The sequence below is a fragment of the Chlamydomonas reinhardtii genome, chromosome 16, assembly GCF_000002595.2.
Source record: "Chlamydomonas reinhardtii strain CC-503 cw92 mt+ chromosome 16, whole genome shotgun sequence".
NCBI lineage: Eukaryota > Viridiplantae > Chlorophyta > Chlorophyceae > Chlamydomonadales > Chlamydomonadaceae > Chlamydomonas > Chlamydomonas reinhardtii.
Window position 1 is genome coordinate 4,605,614 of NC_057019.1, and position 17,043 is coordinate 4,622,656.

At 61.8% G+C, this 17,043-nt stretch overlaps 4 protein-coding genes across 4 annotated transcripts; 2 read left to right on the forward strand and 2 right to left on the reverse strand.

The window, feature by feature from the left end:
* Positions 1–840: 840 nt before the first annotated feature.
* On the reverse strand, positions 841–5,296 carry CHLRE_16g687750v5 (uncharacterized protein). Its single transcript, XM_001691904.2, has 11 exons — positions 4,758–5,296; positions 4,596–4,612; positions 4,138–4,443; positions 3,732–3,789; positions 3,400–3,491; positions 2,921–3,004; positions 2,580–2,696; positions 2,309–2,370; positions 1,912–2,085; positions 1,728–1,785; positions 841–1,424 (listed from the first exon to the last, which is right to left on the reverse strand). Exons 1-11 carry the CDS (start codon positions 4,813–4,815, stop codon positions 1,350–1,352), a joined length of 1,101 nt encoding a protein of 366 aa, XP_001691956.2. The 5' UTR covers positions 4,816–5,296; the 3' UTR covers positions 841–1,349.
* A 2,290-nt stretch (positions 5,297–7,586) lies between these two features.
* On the forward strand, positions 7,587–11,733 carry CHLRE_16g687700v5 (uncharacterized protein). The gene is made up of 5 exons (XM_001692056.2): positions 7,587–8,857; positions 8,995–9,228; positions 9,388–10,028; positions 10,162–10,372; positions 10,512–11,733. Exons 1-5 carry the CDS (start codon positions 7,846–7,848, stop codon positions 10,844–10,846), a joined length of 2,433 nt encoding a protein of 810 aa, XP_001692108.2. The 5' UTR covers positions 7,587–7,845; the 3' UTR covers positions 10,847–11,733.
* A 493-nt stretch (positions 11,734–12,226) lies between these two features.
* Positions 12,227–14,818, forward strand: CHLRE_16g687650v5 (uncharacterized protein). The gene is made up of 7 exons (XM_043071614.1): positions 12,227–12,654; positions 12,893–12,909; positions 13,115–13,215; positions 13,508–13,632; positions 13,864–13,890; positions 14,051–14,150; positions 14,414–14,818. Exons 1-7 carry the CDS (start codon positions 12,619–12,621, stop codon positions 14,557–14,559), a joined length of 552 nt encoding a protein of 183 aa, XP_042915897.1. The 5' UTR covers positions 12,227–12,618; the 3' UTR covers positions 14,560–14,818.
* A 2-nt stretch (positions 14,819–14,820) lies between these two features.
* Positions 14,821–16,516, reverse strand: CHLRE_16g687652v5 (uncharacterized protein). The gene is made up of 2 exons (XM_043071615.1): positions 15,995–16,516; positions 14,821–15,895 (listed from the first exon to the last, which is right to left on the reverse strand). Exons 1-2 carry the CDS (start codon positions 16,463–16,465, stop codon positions 15,716–15,718), a joined length of 651 nt encoding a protein of 216 aa, XP_042915898.1. The 5' UTR covers positions 16,466–16,516; the 3' UTR covers positions 14,821–15,715.
* Positions 16,517–17,043: the final 527 nt, after the last annotated feature.

Here is a 17,043-nt window from a genome sequence, read left to right on the forward strand (position 1 = left end):
GTGTTCGACTGGGGACTCTCGAACAGATGTCCGTCTGCGTTGGCCCGGCTGTCTATGTGCTGCCGTCAACCGGACCCAAGCACGGCAAGGGAATAGCGGGGGGCTGCCTGCCACAAGCTCGCAGCGGGGCCCGGCTATGTCTCCAACCTAGTTACCTAAGGCCATCCGACGCAGCCGACCTGACCACTGCGACCCGCCTGTCCTCGACCAGTGTATAGCGAGTCACATGGTAACCGTAACGGATGGTAGGCACGAGGGGCTGTGTACACGGGCGACCGGCATGCTTTAGTCAGGTTCGGGGTTTCGCAAGAACGCCACCGGGCAGGGGTGCTGGTTGCTCAGCCGTGTAGCGCTCAGCCACGCGCTCAGCCGGTTGTTACCGGCCGCCCCGGCCTCTCAAGCCGTTTCCGGTCTCCAGCTGCGCTCACGACGTTCCTACTGCAAGTGTTATGAGGTCTGCCATAAGGGCGCCTGCCGTGCGGTTCTTGAGCCGTTGAGCGGATGTCCGGCTTAGAGGGTCCCGTTTGCCGGAGTGATGCACACCCCGTCCCGTGCCGTCCTGTTCGTCACCGATCTGCTTCCGCTTCTGCTGCACGCGTGGATGTGTGATGGGACAGGGTTCTGCTGCACGCATGCCCTGCTTTTTGGGCTGAGCCCCCCGAGCGAAGCGAGGCTGGCAGGGCATGCGTTGCGGCATGACAAGTAGTGCGGCTGTTGACAAGTGTGCTGCGTCTGGCTACGGTTGGCTCTGCTGTGGCATCGCGATTGCTAGGCACCTGGTTTGGCTATGTGCCTGTGGAAACCGACCCCGGCTATGTCCGGGCGATGAGGTTGTTCGGCCTCAGACTGTGGAGGGGCTCAGCCCCTTTTCCCGTGACCAGGGAACACTTGTCTCCTCCCGTTCCTGCTCCTGTTCCGTCCTTCTGCTGCTCCAGCTGCTCTGCTCCTACTCCTGCTGCAAGCATCCAACCCTGCAGCAACCGGCCAGAGAATCCCCTGCTCCCCTGCATCCAGCCCTTCAGCAATCGACCAATCGTGCTTTGGCCGGGTGCCATCGTAACAACAACATCGGCGCTCAGAGTCAAATGACCGTGTATACCATACTGCGGCGAGTAACCAAGACCTGATGGCGGTGGTAAAGGACAGCGGTAATCAATGCCGCCTGACGCACAATTACTCACCCGCACCCGCTCTGCTTTCGCAGCCTCTGGCCCTCTGCCAACATGAGGGCGCTATACTGCCGCAAAGGCGTCAACGACTCAAGATGTAATCGAGGACTTACATTCGGAACGTAAATTGCGACATGGAATAGCCGACACACAGTGCCTGCAGTGCGCTGCACATGCATGCTAGATGGCCCAGCCCTTGGCGCGCAGATCCGCCACGTATGACTCCAGGAAGTTGTCCATGTCGGGAAACAGCGCCTGAGGGTGGGCGCAGGTCGTGTGCGCATGGTTGTTAGCTTGCTTACTCCAAGAAGCATTTCCCTCGCGCCTTGGCTATAATTGTGACAGGTGCTCTGAGGGGGTAGCCGGCGGGCACAAGGGTGTGCGTGGCAGCACACAACAATGCAGGGTGCAAGGCACGTGTAGCTAGGGCACTGCTTTGCACGCCGCCGTGCCAAGCCCGCCCATTCATGGGCCTGCGCCTGCGCCGGTGCACCATGCCTCACCATGCAATGCGACTCGTCGCGCACGCACGCATGAAAGCAAGCGCATACCCCTCACCTTGTAGCCCTCAATAGCTGCTTTATAGTAGCGCAGCCGCATGGGCGTGTGCAGGAACCTGAGATATCAGGAAAGACCACGCGCGTTACGCGAGACTGGCACTAGAGACGCGAGACTTCCGCGCCACACCATACATAAACTCGCACGGCACTAACCCAAGGAACTACCCCGGACCTTAACTCACTTCATAGCAAAACTTTGTGCGTTGGCAATGATGGCCTGGATTGCGGCTGGGTTCTCCCGGTCGAGCCGCCGCACATACTCCAGCACACTGTAAATGTCATCCATTCCCAGCAGCTTGCCATCGGGCGCGGTGGCATTCCAGAAGGGAACATAATGCTTCCATGGCTCCAGGCTCCTGTGTAGGGATAACACAACATGTGACACGCGCACGATCCCGGATCTCTGCAGCATATGATACTAACCCAACATGCGGCATGCTTCCAAGCACGACATTTAAATTCGGACACGTGCCCATCGCGCTCGCGGCCTTCAGGTTGCCGCCGTGTGTGTTCTGCTCAGCACAAAATAAAACACTGCCTGCCCGCGTGCACCGTCTGTCCTCCTGTTCGGCAGCCCACCTGTAGAAGTACTCTATGTAGTGCGTCCTCTGGTGCAGGATGAGAGAGTTCAGCATCATAAACTACAATAATGACAGGGCGCGCAGTTGCGGGTGCGCGGAGGGCGAAGGGTAACGGGTCAGCGCGTCCCTGGCTACTGCACGTACGGCGTTTGCAGCAAAGACCGAAAACAGCAACAGGCATCCAAAAGTACCCTGGCTGCAACTGCCGCCCTACATAACGTTTTGAGTTTCCCTGGTTCTCGTGACCTAACGCCACACCACGCGCCCACCTGCGTCAGCCGAAAGGCCGCCACCATCCCCTCCAGGTTCAGCAGCCATTTGTACTTGGCGTGCTCCCGTATTGGCGCCGTGTGCTTGAGCGGGTACGTGAAGTTGTGCGGAATGGACTGTGGCGGGCAAGGCGGCAAGCACGGCGGTGGGTAGGTGTCGCAGCGCCTCCATGTGTCACGACGAGGAAATGCGGGTTGGAGGCATGTTGCTTGGCAGAGGTTGAGCCCTGGCACCCTGGCACGTGGGCTGCCTCTCCGAGGCCCTTACATGCGCATCACCATCACTCATTGGCGCGCGCGCTGCGCTTGCCTGCAGACCTGGCTGTATCGAGCAGTCTTACCCCGTTCGGGTGCCGGACGTTGTACGGGATGTAAATTGCCACATCAAGAGCTGTGGCGTTGCCCACCGCTTCGTCCCGTGCAGACTGTGGGTAGGCGCAGTATTGTTGGCTACTTGAGTGGGCAAGGCTTGCCGGGCCACAGCATAGCGCAGCAGGACGTACATGCCGTATTTGTCCACCGGCCGGTCTCTAGGTCCGTCTTGTCGTAGACATGTCACTCGCCACGGTGCAGCCTGCAACCTCTTCCACCATACCCGCTTCATCGTAACGCAAACCCTCCACTTGCTGACCTCAAGCGCATGCGCACGTGCGCAAAGATCGTATGCAATGCCCTGCGGGTTTCCTGCCTTATGTTCCCTACACACACACGGGGGTCTCTTTGCATTTGGTTGCCCAGTAGCACACATACACGCGCGCGCGTGTTTCCTTCCTATGTGCTCTTAAGACACACACGCACACACACAGAAACGTGCACGCACCATCCAGGCCAGGTAGGCTCGCGAGCATGCGTCCGTGTAGTTGTAGCGCTGGGACCATAGGCCGGTGCAGTGCGGCTTGCCGCGGAAGAAGGCTGGGGGCGGAAGATGGAGAGGGGTTTGTGAGGATGAGCCGCGAAACGGTAGAGGGTTCCAGCCATAACAAGGTAGACAATGCATGGTGGAAGGGAGCGAGAGTCACGCCGGCAAGGGCTGGCGGCTTCAGCATGCCTACGCCACGGGGCCCCCCTTGGCCCTGGCCTACACCGCTGCGTTGTACAAATGGGGATGTTGCAAGACAGCAGGCAGTTTTTGATCAGTGCAGCGCGACGCACCTATGTCCTTTTTGAGGTGCCAGGGGTAGCTGATCACGGAGTCCAGCGTGTACATCATCTGCGGGCAACACGGGTGCATCACACGCTTACGGCAAGCGTCGCTCAGGTATTGGGATACATGTGTATGGGGACCCTGCCAACCATGGCAAAGGTCGCTCACGCGCCATGTACCACACACCTGGACCGGACGGCGCCACTGCGCCCCACAGTGCTGCGCCGCACCTTACTCCTGCCATGTGGTATGCAGGGCGCCCGTACACGAGCGCGTGAAGCGCACGTGCCTTATGCCACGGCGTGTCCGCCCTTGCCACCAGGGGCTTCGCCACGCACCCTTGGAACCGTCGCCGCAGTGACCAATCACATCACACCTAAAAACACCAGCCGCACTGCCGCAACCGGCACGCACCTGCGGCACGAGGATGTCCAGGTCCTCGCCCTCGGGCTGCAGCTCCGGCCCGCCGGACAGCCGCGAGATGCTGAGCGACGGCACAGTGAGGTTGCGCGCGCGCTTTCCGAAGCGCACTATGTTGTCATCCGTGTTGTATATGAAGAGCGCGTTGGGAAGCGTAATGCGGCCGGCCGCCAACGCGGGTGCAAGCGCAGCGTGCATATCGCATTTGTATGGGCTGGCCCAATGGCCGGTGGGCCACGTCAGCTTGGGTCCGTCCGGGCGCGAGGGCCAGTAGATGGTGTTGTTGTAGATAAGGACCAGCTGCAGGCAAGCACGGTGGGGGTGGGGGTGGGTGCGGTGGGGGTGCTGGACCCATGGCGCAATTGGTGCATGGCACCGCAGGGTGCGTGTATGCAACGCGGAACAAAGTGCTACGCCACACATTGCGATGTGCAGCACACCCAGAAACCTACCTGCAGTACCGAATAGGCTGTGTCGTCGTCGCAGGTGTTCACACACGCAAGGTGAAGCGGGCGGCAATCGGCTGTCAAGGGGGTCTGGGACGGCATGTGCCCACCATTTTCTGAACCCAGTCCCGATTGCATCCGTGCATTCTACACGTACCACTAACTTACACTTCCACCACTGCTCCACCAGGTCGGTGCGCCGGCGACGCGGGTAAGCGTGATACATAACGCCGTGATGGTGCCAGCAGGAGTTCGGCACGCGGTCAGCACTTGTAGCGGGTGCTCGTGGCCCAAGCATAGCATACTACAATCACGTTTGAGGAGTACCCTGAGCAGTACCTGGTTGTATGCATCAAACTGAACCAGAACATCTGCAGCTCGCAGCGGCGCGCGGGCGCGCCAGGGCTCCAGGTCAGGTTCAAGGTTTGTTGCGATGAATTGCTGCCATTCCGGCGACACCCATGTTCTCCTGGATAGAGGAACCTCCAGGATGGGTACGTCTGCGTTCAGTCCTATGCCACTGGGTGCACCCTGGACAAGTAGAGCTAAAGACAGAAGCAAGAAACTTGCTAAAAGAATGTTCGGTAGCATTTAAAACACGTCAAACATCGCCTGGCCTCTACAGGAAACGATGGGAATGGCGTCCTCCCAAGTAAATCGATTGCTAAGCATATGCAGTAAAGAATGAAGTGAGTGCTTATTGTAGCATGGTTAGGTTTTGGGGGAAGGTTTGTAACCTCAGTTTACATCAACCGGCGTGCATCAACCGGCACGGCTTCAGACTCGCGTCGGCGTCCTTCAATCTCACCTCAAGCTCCCGCACTACTATATGATTCGGGTACAGCGTAGCACAAGGAACGTAACAGGACTTGCCGGTACGCACTTGTGCCCTCCTCAGCAGGATGGCGACGCTGCACGACGCAGACATTCAGAAGGGACGGTGCAGATGCGGTTAACGCACCTGTCGTGCCTGATCGCTGTCATATACAAGGGCGTTACGCTACGCCTTTGTACAAGTACCTGGGGCGCAGAAGCCGTGCGGACAGGAATGCTTCGCGGGTGCGGAACTGCGGAAAGCACAGGTGCCATATGTGCGCATGGCATCCGCTGCTGGTGTGCCTAGAGCGCTGGGGCCCATCAACCCACGCATCAACCCTGGCGCCGCAAGAAAGGTCAAGCAGGCTTAAGCCTTCAAGATGGTACCTCTTACCAGAAGTTCGGGATGCCCCTGCGGTCGAACCGCCCCGGCAGTACAATTCTGCACCTTCAAGGGCAACCCCAAGGGCAAACTATGGCCTGGTCGAAGCTGAGTTGCCCCTCCCCACGGTGTGGGTATCGGCGCGCGACAAGAGGTGACATGCGCTATAAATGCGACACTGAAATGGATCCATCTCCTGCTCAAAAGAGACAACGCTGCGCTAGGGCTAAACTCACACTGCACCAAGTCTGGAGTTGGAAACCCGGGGGTTACCCGCCAAAATGACCATGTGGCATACCACCTACGGTACGCGCCCATTCTGCCGCAAGATTGGTGCATGTGGATGTCGTGAGCGCACAAGCCACCTAGAGAAGTATGTGCAGGGATCAAGGGATGGATAGTTGGATACCATGGAGTACGGACGGGCGCATTCCACCAGGGGCTCATCCAGCGGGGCCCCAACCAGCAATTCGAGTGGCGCGCACACGGGGCGTGGCGGGGAAAGGGCGCCTCTGGCATCCATGCGGGGACACAGCGCCCACTACGGTTCTATGGGCCCTGACGTGCGCCATCACCGGGGCAATTTCCATCGAACCGCACCCACACTTGCACACCCCGGAGGGATGACACTCGCGGTTTTGCCGTTTTGGCCACTCTCATCCAACCCCGGTCGTCGGTCGTTTAGCCGTGGGCTAACTTTAACGCAACGGCTGTAAAGCTTGGTTGGGCTTGAGGCGAAGCCCGCTGGATCGCCCGCCAACCTGGATTAGCCGGTGGGCCACCCAGGATTAGCTGGGGACCCGGGATTAGTAGGCGAGGGGGGGGTCAGGATTAGCCGGCGGTGGACCCAGGTGGACCCGGGTAAGCCGGCGGACCCAGATTAGCCCCGGGCCCACCCGCAATGAGGCCCGCTACCCCTCCCGAGCGGGTCAATTGCACCCAAATTACCGTAGCCTTCATTGGAGATCGCTCCGCTAACTTCAAGGTCCTGGTGGAGGGGGCGTGTCATCCCTAGGGCCCCTCCCTCTGTCGCCTAGCTTCTCGATTGTGACAGCTTTTAAGCTGGAAACTCCCAGTTCTACCCTCCTGCACGGTGGTGGTGGACGCGGTGGTGGTGGTGGTGCGGTCCGTGCTTCTGCAGAGGGAGGGAGGAACCAGTTCGTAAGCAGGAGGTTCGTAGGGGCCCAGTTCCGTCAGCTAGCCATCACAGTAAGTCCGTCCGACCGGTTCACACTCACCTTTCAACTTTCAACTACATATCCGCCGTTGTCCTCTTACGCCTCTGTGATGGAGCACGGCAGAGTCGTACCGTCCCTCTGCAACCACACACCCTTTGAGCCCTACAAAAACCATGCGGTGCTAAAGCTTGGCATCTCTCACACTCACAGGTAAGCAAGTCAGGAAACGACTTCAATCGAGTCCCGCACGCACCTCCACAATCACAGCCCTCGAATGCGCTGTGGCCCTGACGCTACCACCTCGTCGGCCTGCCTGCATGTCGATGCAAATTCTGCTTCAGTGACAAGAGATACGGTACATCGACCATCTCGGTCACTACAGGGCGACACAAGGTGGGGGCTCCCTCAACAATGTCCGGGACCTCAGCCGGACACTCACCTCGCCGCACCCAAGGCGAGAAGGGGAGGGGGGGAGGGGGGGAGGGCGGGCCCGTGCCGGCACACGGCCCGGTGTTCGTAGTCGTGCCTCCGGTTGGGATGGGCCATGCCCGCCCACACCGGACTCGCTCGGAATTGAGAATATTAATACTTGGCCGTCATTTATTAAAGCATGATGGAATGAAGTTATCAAGACTATTTCACGCGCCTCTGTGAACTGTGACTGACTGGTCGGGCTGCTGGGCAGCCGGCTTCATGACTTGTCAAGGGTGCTTCTTGTAGTGCATTTATTCATGTACTCGGAACACAGCAAGTGTATTACTCTCCGTAGCAGATATGCGCACCTTAACAAAGAGTTAGGAAGGAGGCCACTGTCTCCTGCGACGTAGCTCAGTCACCAAGAGCATCCTCGCGCCACTTTGATAGCTGCAGACCAGAAGATATGGAGGAATATGGAGGGGCGCCTGGCGCCTGCCGGGTTGAGCCCATTCAGGGAGGCCCGCAGGGTGGCTCTGGCCGCGCCGGCGAGCGGGTGGAGGATGTGTTCAGCTGCGTGCTACCCTACCTTGCTCCAGCTGACCGCGTTTCACTCCGGGGCGTCTCCGCACCTTTAAGGAACATGGCAAACCGGAGCACAACCCGCGTGTCGCTGTGCGGGACCGCAGTGCTGCACGCGCTTGGCAGCTCCCAGCTATTGAAGCGTTTCCCACGGCTGTCGTCTCTGGACTTCACTCTTGGCAGTCCGGCGGAGGGCAAGCAGGCGACGCTGGCGCTACTCACTCAGCCCGACCAGCAGAGCTCGCAGCTGGCGAGACTCACCTGGAACGAGAACCGAATCGCCGCCCAGCAGCTACACCAGCAACAAAATTCCACGGGCGGATATGGGCAGCAGTCTGAGTCCAGGTATCAGCACTACAATGCAAGCGGGAGCCGCTCCAGCCCGGCCACTTTCGACTTCACCGAGTCGATTCTGGCTGCGGTATGCAGCGGTGCACCCGTCAAGTCCGTCAGCGTCGACAAAACCGCGCTGCTGGAGACGGAGGCTGCTGCGATTGCCCGCATGACCGCGCTCGAGGAGTTGCGGCTTGCGACTAACTCGTCTGCACAGCCGCTGAGGCGCCCGCTGGTGCAGCTTATGCTGGGGAACATGCGGAACCTGCGGGTGCTCAAGCTGTCTTACATCCGCGACACCACGGCCGACATGGTGCTCAGCCTCCCACGGCTACCAAACCTGTCGAAGCTCATCCTGCACTACGCTTACTGGGGCGAATCGGGCGCCGGCGAGCGGGTCATGAGCGCCCTAGCCAAGCACCAGCGTAAGCTCACGGAGCTGCGGCTGTACGAGTGCTGCGTGAACGACGACATGCTGCGCATCATCACCGGCATCACCACGCTGCGGCGTCTGGCCATCCAGGACGAGGATGCACCGGAGGAGAGCTGCCCCACCACCAAAGGTGAGACCGGCGCCTGTCCTCCTCTGCTCTCGGGGCGCCGTAGGTAGAGTGAAGATGCAGGCTATTCTGTCTCCACCCCACATCCCGCACCACCCCCACCCCCTCGCCCGTTGCCGCCCCCTTCTCTGCCGCCACAGGCCTGGCGCGCCTGACGCAGCTGCAGCGGCTGGAGCAGCTCGAGCTGTTTGGCGAGGAGCTGCAGCTGGACGGCGAGCTGCTGTCGCGGCTGGCGGCGCTGCCGGCGCTGCGCTACCTGGCCATGGCGGGCCTGGACTCGCTGCAGGCCGACGACCTGGACATGGGCGGCGCCGGCGAGGGCGTGGAGGAGCTGGACGGCGAGGTGGAGGACATGGACCTGTCCAGCACCATGGGTGAGAGAGGGGGGGCGCGGCCTGGGGAATGGGAGCCGGGCAACAAGGCAGGTGGGGAAGGGGCACCGGGTCGGCGAATCAGTCGGCATGAGTAGCCAAGTGTGTTATGGTGACGGAGTCACAGCAGCGCTGACGCCGGTCCACGTTCTGTCGTCGCAGGCGATGAGGACGAGACGGAGGAGAGCAGCGCGCAGTCGTACGGCGACGAGGTGACGTCCCGGCCGCAGCACTCGTCGGCGCGCAGCCACGGCGCCGCCGCGTTCAGCGTGCGCATCCAGCAGGCTCCTCAGCAGCAACTGGCGCGACTGCCGGTGGCGACCGCCGGGCCCGGCGGCGCCTCCCACCCGGCCCCCAACGCCGGCCCCCAGCGGTTCCCGCAGCAGTCGCCGCGGCAGCCGCAGCCCGCGCCGCGGCCGGCGGCCAGCCCCGCCGGCGGGGCTGCCGCGTTGCCGGCCGCGCCGGCGCCTCTGCAGGTTCTGCGCCGCCTGGACACGCTGCGCCTGTACGGCCCCAGCAGCCTCAGCTCGTCGCCGCCGCCGCTGGCGCTGCTGCTGCCGCAGCCCGGCCTTCGCCGCCTCAAGCTGTCGGCCTGCGCCTCGCACGCCAACCTGCGGGCCCTGGGCGCGCAGACGGGGCTCCAGAAGCTGATCGTGTCGCACACCGCCGTGCCGCAGCTCTATCCGATGCTGCAGGCTCTGCCGCTGGCGCCGCAGCAGCTGGCGCCGCCGCAGCAGGCGCAGCTGCTGCTGCAGCAACAGCCGCTGCCGGCGGGCGCGAGCATTCTGGGCTTCCACTCCGAGGTGTGTTGCCCGGCTGATTGGTGCTTCAACACGGCAACCCGCAACTTGCGGGGCCTTCTCGCTGCGCCTTGCACCCTGCCAGCACTTGACGTTCATATCCCCTGCCTGCTCTGCTCCACTCGTGCACTCGCAGGTCATCCTAAGCCTGACGTCACTGGTCATTCTGCGCATCAAGGACCTGCCCGGCTTCATGGACGGCAACCTGGCGGACCTGGCCTCCGCTCTGGCGCGCCTGCCCTGCCTGGCCGAGCTCAAGCTGCGCTCGCTGGGCATGGTGTCGGACATGGGGCTGCACACGCTGATCGCGGTGTCGCAGCTGCGCCGCCTCAAGCTGTACGCGCTTGGTGAGTTCGGCCGGGAGCGGGCGTGCGCGCGGCAGTGTCCATACCCGTGCCCACACGTTGCCGGTGAAATGTGCGCAACATGTAACATGCGGACTGGCTGTAACGCGATGCCGTGTGTCTTGATTGATCCGCGCTGCAGGCGACGGCGTGACGGAGCACGGCGCGGCGCACCTGGCCGCCAGCCTGCCGCGCCTGGAGGAGCTCAAGGTGAAGGACTGCCGCCGCGTGGGGCCCAGCCTGCGACAGACCATCGAGCTGTTCCGCGCCTCGGCCGTCGCCTCGGGTGCAGGCGGCGCCTCCTCTTCTGTGGGCTCGCTGTCGTGCAGCAGCGGCCAGGCGCCGTCCGGCAGCGCCGGCGGCTCCGCGGGCGGCGTGGGCCGGGCACAGGTGGTGGTGCCGGTGCTCGGCCCGATGCCGGTGGTGCGCTACGGGCCGCAGGAGTGTGAGGGCGGGCGCTTCCCCTCCGCAGCATGATGCATGTGCGGTGGCGGCATTACTTGTTGAGTTGTTTCTGTTATAGGGCATGCTACGCCTGTTGCGGCATGGCTGCACGCAGTGAACGAAGGAACTGACCCCCAATGGTGGTTGGTAGCCGAGAGAGTGGACGTCAGCTGATCATCACCGTGGACCCGCTGCAATCAAGAGGCGGGCGCCAACGCGTCGACGTTAAAGAGTAATTACGATGACGTTTGTTGTTTGACATTGGCATCAACCGTAATGCATTAGGCGTGTTTGGAGTCACCTGCTTATTTTGGCCGCGACACCGCAGGTGTGGCAGGGCAATACTCGTATCCGTGTTGAGGGCAAGATGATGATGCGGCGGCCCCGAGTGAATGCACTGCATTATTCAGTCAGGAAGTTGTTGGGTGCGGAGATTGACATGCATCGCTACGTGGAAGTGCGGCAGTGGAATAGAGAAAACGCCGTGAAGTTCGGCACTGCACAGTAGTCATTTGTGTGTGGGTGTGCGATGGGACAGGGTTAAGGCAGGTCGGTAAGGTCCCGGAGGGTGCAGCTGATTCTCAGACTCCAGGACATAGAAAACAGTTTGCGACGGCAGTGCATGAGCGCGCGGCTGGTCGAACGCTGGAGTAGCTGTACCGACAAGTTGCTGGCTGGTTGGATGTTTGCTGACGCGCATTCCTCACGCTCCGGGCGCCCGGCCAGGCGAAAGCTGCAGGCATACACACCGCATTCGTGTGTGGGGATGCGATCCTCCCGGTAGGCGAGGCAATAGTGCAATGTGTTGACGCTCCGGGCGCTTGGCCAGGCGGTAGCACCACTCAGACAACGTGCGACGCCACACGTGTATGGATGGAATAAATGATGGGCTGGTGCTGAGCTTGTAATCATGTGTGCAGAGACCATGGAGTGCTGCCAGGGACACACTTGGCTCCACCACTCCACATGTTCTACCAGACCTCCCACAACCTGAAGCCCAGCAACTTCGGGCATAGCAAATTGAAGCGAAACTGAGAAACCCACCAGAGTACCAGACCCGGAAAGCTTCCTCGTACAGTATCGCCGCAATGTGTGGGGGGGTGGTTTCTCCATGAGGGGACTCGGGCCTGGACCATGGAAGAGCAGTCCTGTCCGCCTTTCCGGTACAAGATGTGAGGTTGTATCTCTCCCCGCGGTATAGCGCATGTGTGGGTATAGCCTGCCTCAAGATTGCCCTGCCTCAGCCCATACTACCCTGCCTCAGCCTAGGAGCCCATACCCAGACGCGGCCCACTTGGCGGCCCAGACCGTGGCCCGGTCAGGGCGGGGCATTCGGGGCAGTGCTGTGCCGCAGTAGGGTGAGGATGTATAATATGACAAAGTATGACATAACTAGCTACTCGACGGCGAACCATCAAATAGGGATCACGGGACGCCAGCTCCGCGCCCACGTCGGGCAAGCCAGCTCCGCTTGCATGGCCGTCCGGCACCGGTTGGGCACGAGTGGTGTGCCCGCAATGGTGTGCATTTTCGCTCTCTGCATCCGTAATATGTATGCTGCAAATTGATTGTACCTTGAGCAGGGAACACGCATACGCCTTTGCTCAATGTCCCTTAGCTGGCCACAAATTGTGACGCGATTCTCAAGGGCCTCTCGGGTTGGCGATATCCCATCAAGAGTGCTACCTCTGAACACCGCACCGCTTGGTTATAAACTCACGAGCAGCAGGCGCCGTAACAGCACGTGCGGCTTGCTCGCCATACACGTACCACTGCTGCTCATCACCGTCACCGTCACCCGCGCGATGGGGGGCGCCCAAGACCCAGAGGGCTTTGATCCGGTGCGTTTTGGCGATATAAAAGTTGGAAAGTATCCCTAGGGTGGGGGAGTGGGAGGAGGAGAGGGGCTCGCACGCGCGTGGCAGTGTGGACGTGTTGGCAGCCACACCCATCGGAGTGCAGGAAACGCGTAGTCGCGGAGAGAAGCGGCTTGACGTTGTTGTTCCTAGGCAAGTAAAACCACTGCGTCCCGACCTCTGTAACAACCTTCGATCACGCGCGCTGATTCGTGTATTGCAGGTTGCCGATACCGTGGGGTAAGCGCACGCTCGAGTACACTGGGCGGTCGCGCATGCATGGCGCCCTGGAGCCTGGGCTCAGGCGCCGGTTTGGCCCGCCTGCACGCCTTTGTTGTTTACCCAGCGTATGGCATGGTCCCCTGTCGGGAGTCCTTTGCCTGTAGTACCGTATTCATAGTATCGTGTTCAGGTGTTTCACCTGTGAGCTGCCTCGACGCTGCAGGCCCGGCATCTATAGCGGCAAGGTCAAGCGTGACGAGCAGGGGAATGTCGTGTGGGGCAAGCAGTACCAAAACCACAACAAGGCCCCCGGGCCAGTGTACGGTGCGTACAGCCCACGGGCCAGTGTACGGTGCGCACGGCCCCAGGGTAACCTGTCCTGGCCCCGCCGGAGTGACCTTGCTCGGCAGCGCTGCTTGCTAGCTCGCCCCGAGCAGCTATCGCCATCCACAGGCACTGCCCATCTGCCTGCCGCGATCATTGTTGCTTTTCCTGACGAACTGAACCTTGCATGGGGCAGCCTGCCTAGTCCGCTCCGCGTCGTCAATCCCCAGCTGCCGCCGCCACGGCCGCTGCCTCAGTGCCTCGAGTGACATGCTGTCTCCTCGTGTCGCAGCCGGCGGCGGTTACACGGCGATGGCCAACGCCATCCACAAGGGGCCTGAAGCGGTGAAGGCGCTCCTGGAGGCCGGGGCTGACCCCAATGAGGTCATGACAGGCGGCGCTCGCCCGCTGCACACGGTGCGTGCGGGGGCTGGCACTTTACGCGGCACTTAACAGTGCGGGTTGCGGCGGGGCAGCATTGTGCGGCACGGGGTTGTGCTAGCTGGTCCTCGACAGCGGTTTCTGGAGGATATTCGGGTAGCAAGTTGAAGTAGCGGCGCGCGCTCTTTGCACGCTCTCGGGCGAACGCGCTGACATTGTGGCCCTTCGTTTGCGCCCTGTACGACGTCGCCATTACTCCGTGTGCAGTGCGGCATGAGCAGGCGAGGCCAGCTGGTAAGTTTTTGGCGTTATCGATGTGTGGTAGAAGGTAACGATGTTGGGGACAGCAAGCGATGTGGGCGTAGCCCTGATAGCTTACCTCAAAGGCTAGCACGGAACGGATGCGGTGGCTTTGCCTTGACCCGCCCCGCCGCCCTTTGCCGGTCGCGCACAGAGCACGTCGTTGCTGATTGAGGCGGGGGCTGACATCGAGGCTCTGGACACGTACGGCTACACGCCCCTCCACCGCATGGCCTCCAATAATTTGCCGATCGGTGAGCACGTGAAAAGGCCCAAGCAAGGGGCTGCAGCGTGCTTGTGGTGGTTTGGCTGGCAGCTCGTGCGGGGCTGGGGTACAAGCAGGTTGGGTCTGGGTTATGAGGGAAGGTTAGGCAGAGTTTGGTCGGCGGGTGGCGGGTGGCGGGGGAGCAGAAACGCGCAAGGACACGCCGGATGCCTGGTGAGTTGCATGTGAGGCAGAGCGTCTGACTTATTTCTGGACGCCGCCCTGCTTGGGTCCCCAAATGCTATTGCGCAGGTGCGGAGGCGCTGCTTAAGGCAGGCGCTGATCCCGACCGCGCCACGGGGCAGCCCTACGCGGGCGAGACGGCGTTGCGTATCGCACGACAGGCGGGCGCGCGGGAGGTTGGGGCCGTGCTGCTGTCTTACGGCGCCACCAGGTGAAGTCCGGCGGTGCTGTGGCATTACAGTGATGGCAGCGGTGGCGGTGGCGGCGTCGCGGTCGTCGTCGCTTGGTGGCTTTGGGTATGGTGGCGATTTGAGTGGTGACAATGCGCTGGTGGCAATGAATGTGTGTGTGATGGGACAGTGTTAAGGCAGGTTGGTGAAGTCCCGCAGGGTGCAGCTAATTCCCAGACCCCAGAAGATGGCAAACAATTTGCAACGCGCTGGTGGCAATGAATGTGATTTGTTAAGAATGCGGATGTTACAGAGGGGACAGTCCCAGCACCCGAAGACGCCGAGCCATCACATGCTATCGGGGCCCAACATGACTCCACCAACCCCGACTTTGCTGCAAACCCTCCCGCGGGCAAAGTCCGTGTGACTCCGCGCACAGTGAGTCCTAGCCAAGCCTCAACCAGCCAGAGCCCCACCGCTGTGCCTCAACGTCACAAGCCTAGGCACAGAAGTGCCGGGAAACGTCTAGGCCGCAGGACACACGCACAGCGCACGCACTAACCAGGGCGCAAGCGTCCAGGTACTAGAACGGTCGCCCACGCGTGCAACCTGCCCACACACAAAGCCACCAACCACGCACAACCTCTCACGGCGAGGGAGGCGGGGAATCAGCGTCATACGGCAAGCGCAAAACCATGCCATCACCAACAGCCCGAGAGATGAAAGGATGCGCAGACGGCACAGTGTCCCAACCCTTCGGCCTGATACCCAAAGTCACAAACGTCTGGAGCCGACCCCAGAAGTCAGCTACGACGGCAAGTCCAATGCTCAGCACCCGGGCCGACGGCAGCTTCGCTCGCGCCGCCAGCCCGGCCATAACCATACGCTGCCGACCAAAGTCCAGGGCAGACATAGCAGCGAGACACACCACATCCCACACAGGTGGCGCAAGCCCCGCAGGCGGGCGCACCAACCACAACTCCTCACGAGAGAAGGCACGTAGAGCCTCCTCCGGCAGGAAACCCATAGCCATCCCCATGTTTTCCCGCAGGGACAGCGCCACAGTGCAGTCCCAAAACCAGTGACGCCGGTCCCCATCCTGCATGTCAACCCCACACGCCCAACACGGGTCAACAGCAACGCCGCGCGCCCGCTCGCTAGCATGCCGTGGGAACGCCCAGCAAGCGTTGGCGGCCACACGCTACAGCGCTTCCTTATGATGATTCTCCCATTTCAGCGACCACAAGCGGGCCAAGGTGCACACGAAAGCCCCCGCCGCCAGGGCAGCCCCCACCCCCGACACACCCGCATCGCACACATACTGCAAATGCTTAGCCTTCAGGGCGGCTAACTGCGGAGCCATTTGGAGCACGGTCCCCACCTGCACCGTGTAGGCAGTGAGCAGGATGGGCGGCCCCCCGCACTGCAACCAGCCAACCCCCCGCACAACCTGTTGCACCGACTCCGCCGTAGCACTCACGATGTCGGCCGCCGGGAGCGGCAGCGCGGCGGCAAGCCCCCGAGCCAGCTGGGCGGCACGCGCGGCGGCAGCCCAGCCAGCGGGGAGAAGGGCCACCGCCGCCGCAAACCGGTCGGCCGCCTCTTGAGGCGACGCCGGCCCCGGCAGGGGCGACGGCAGGCGCGCCCGCGTGCTCCAGTGCAGCACCCGCCGCCACACAGCAGTCACATACATATCCGCACACGCTTCACCAAACCGGGAGCCCTCCGCCCAAGGGCGTGTCAATGCCCGCCGCAGTTCGTTCAGGCCGTCATGCGCTGCAACCAGCTGGCCCACACACGCCAGTCCCGGCAGAGCGAACAAATCCGCGAACGCCACTTCCCACGTGCGGCCGTCCTCACACAGCGCCGGGTTAGCCCACAACGGCACATGACTCACCCACGCGCCCGGCTCGGGCGGCGCCACAAGAGTCACCGCGGGCAATTCAGTCATGGCTTTCAGCAGGCGCGCAAACGGCTTGCCCGCCGGGGTGAGCGGCTTATTTAGCACACGGTGATTAAGGAGGAACCGGTAACGGACCACCTTCGCAAGCCGCCTCACTGTGTTAGATGGCAGCACTCGACGGAGTGATGGACTGGCGCGGGTGCGATGGGACCGGGCACGTGCTGCGTAGCGAGGGGTTACGATCTATGGGAGCCGTGTCTCGGTTTTTGTAGGCGTATCAGCCCTTTTCCTGCCTCCCTAAGGCAGCCACCTCCTTGTTGTAGGCGTTGGTACCGTGTGGTCAGAGCCGAGGACTGAGCCTGGTCTCTGAGGTGGTGGTAGCCGGCTGCAGCGCCCCACGGTGGGCCGCAACACGGCAACGGCCTGAGATACGCGCCCCAAGTTCAGAACCTAGTACCTGGAGCCGTTCAGGGCACAAGAGCTGAGCTGTGAGCAGGCTGACCGCTGTGCGGTGTGCACGCCTGCCCCTACATGGGGTGCTGTTCGGAACTGCCGCGAACTGCACAACAGTACCACTGCTGCACTGTGCTCGAGGGCCCTTGCGTAGGCTGCGTCAAGCAACTCCC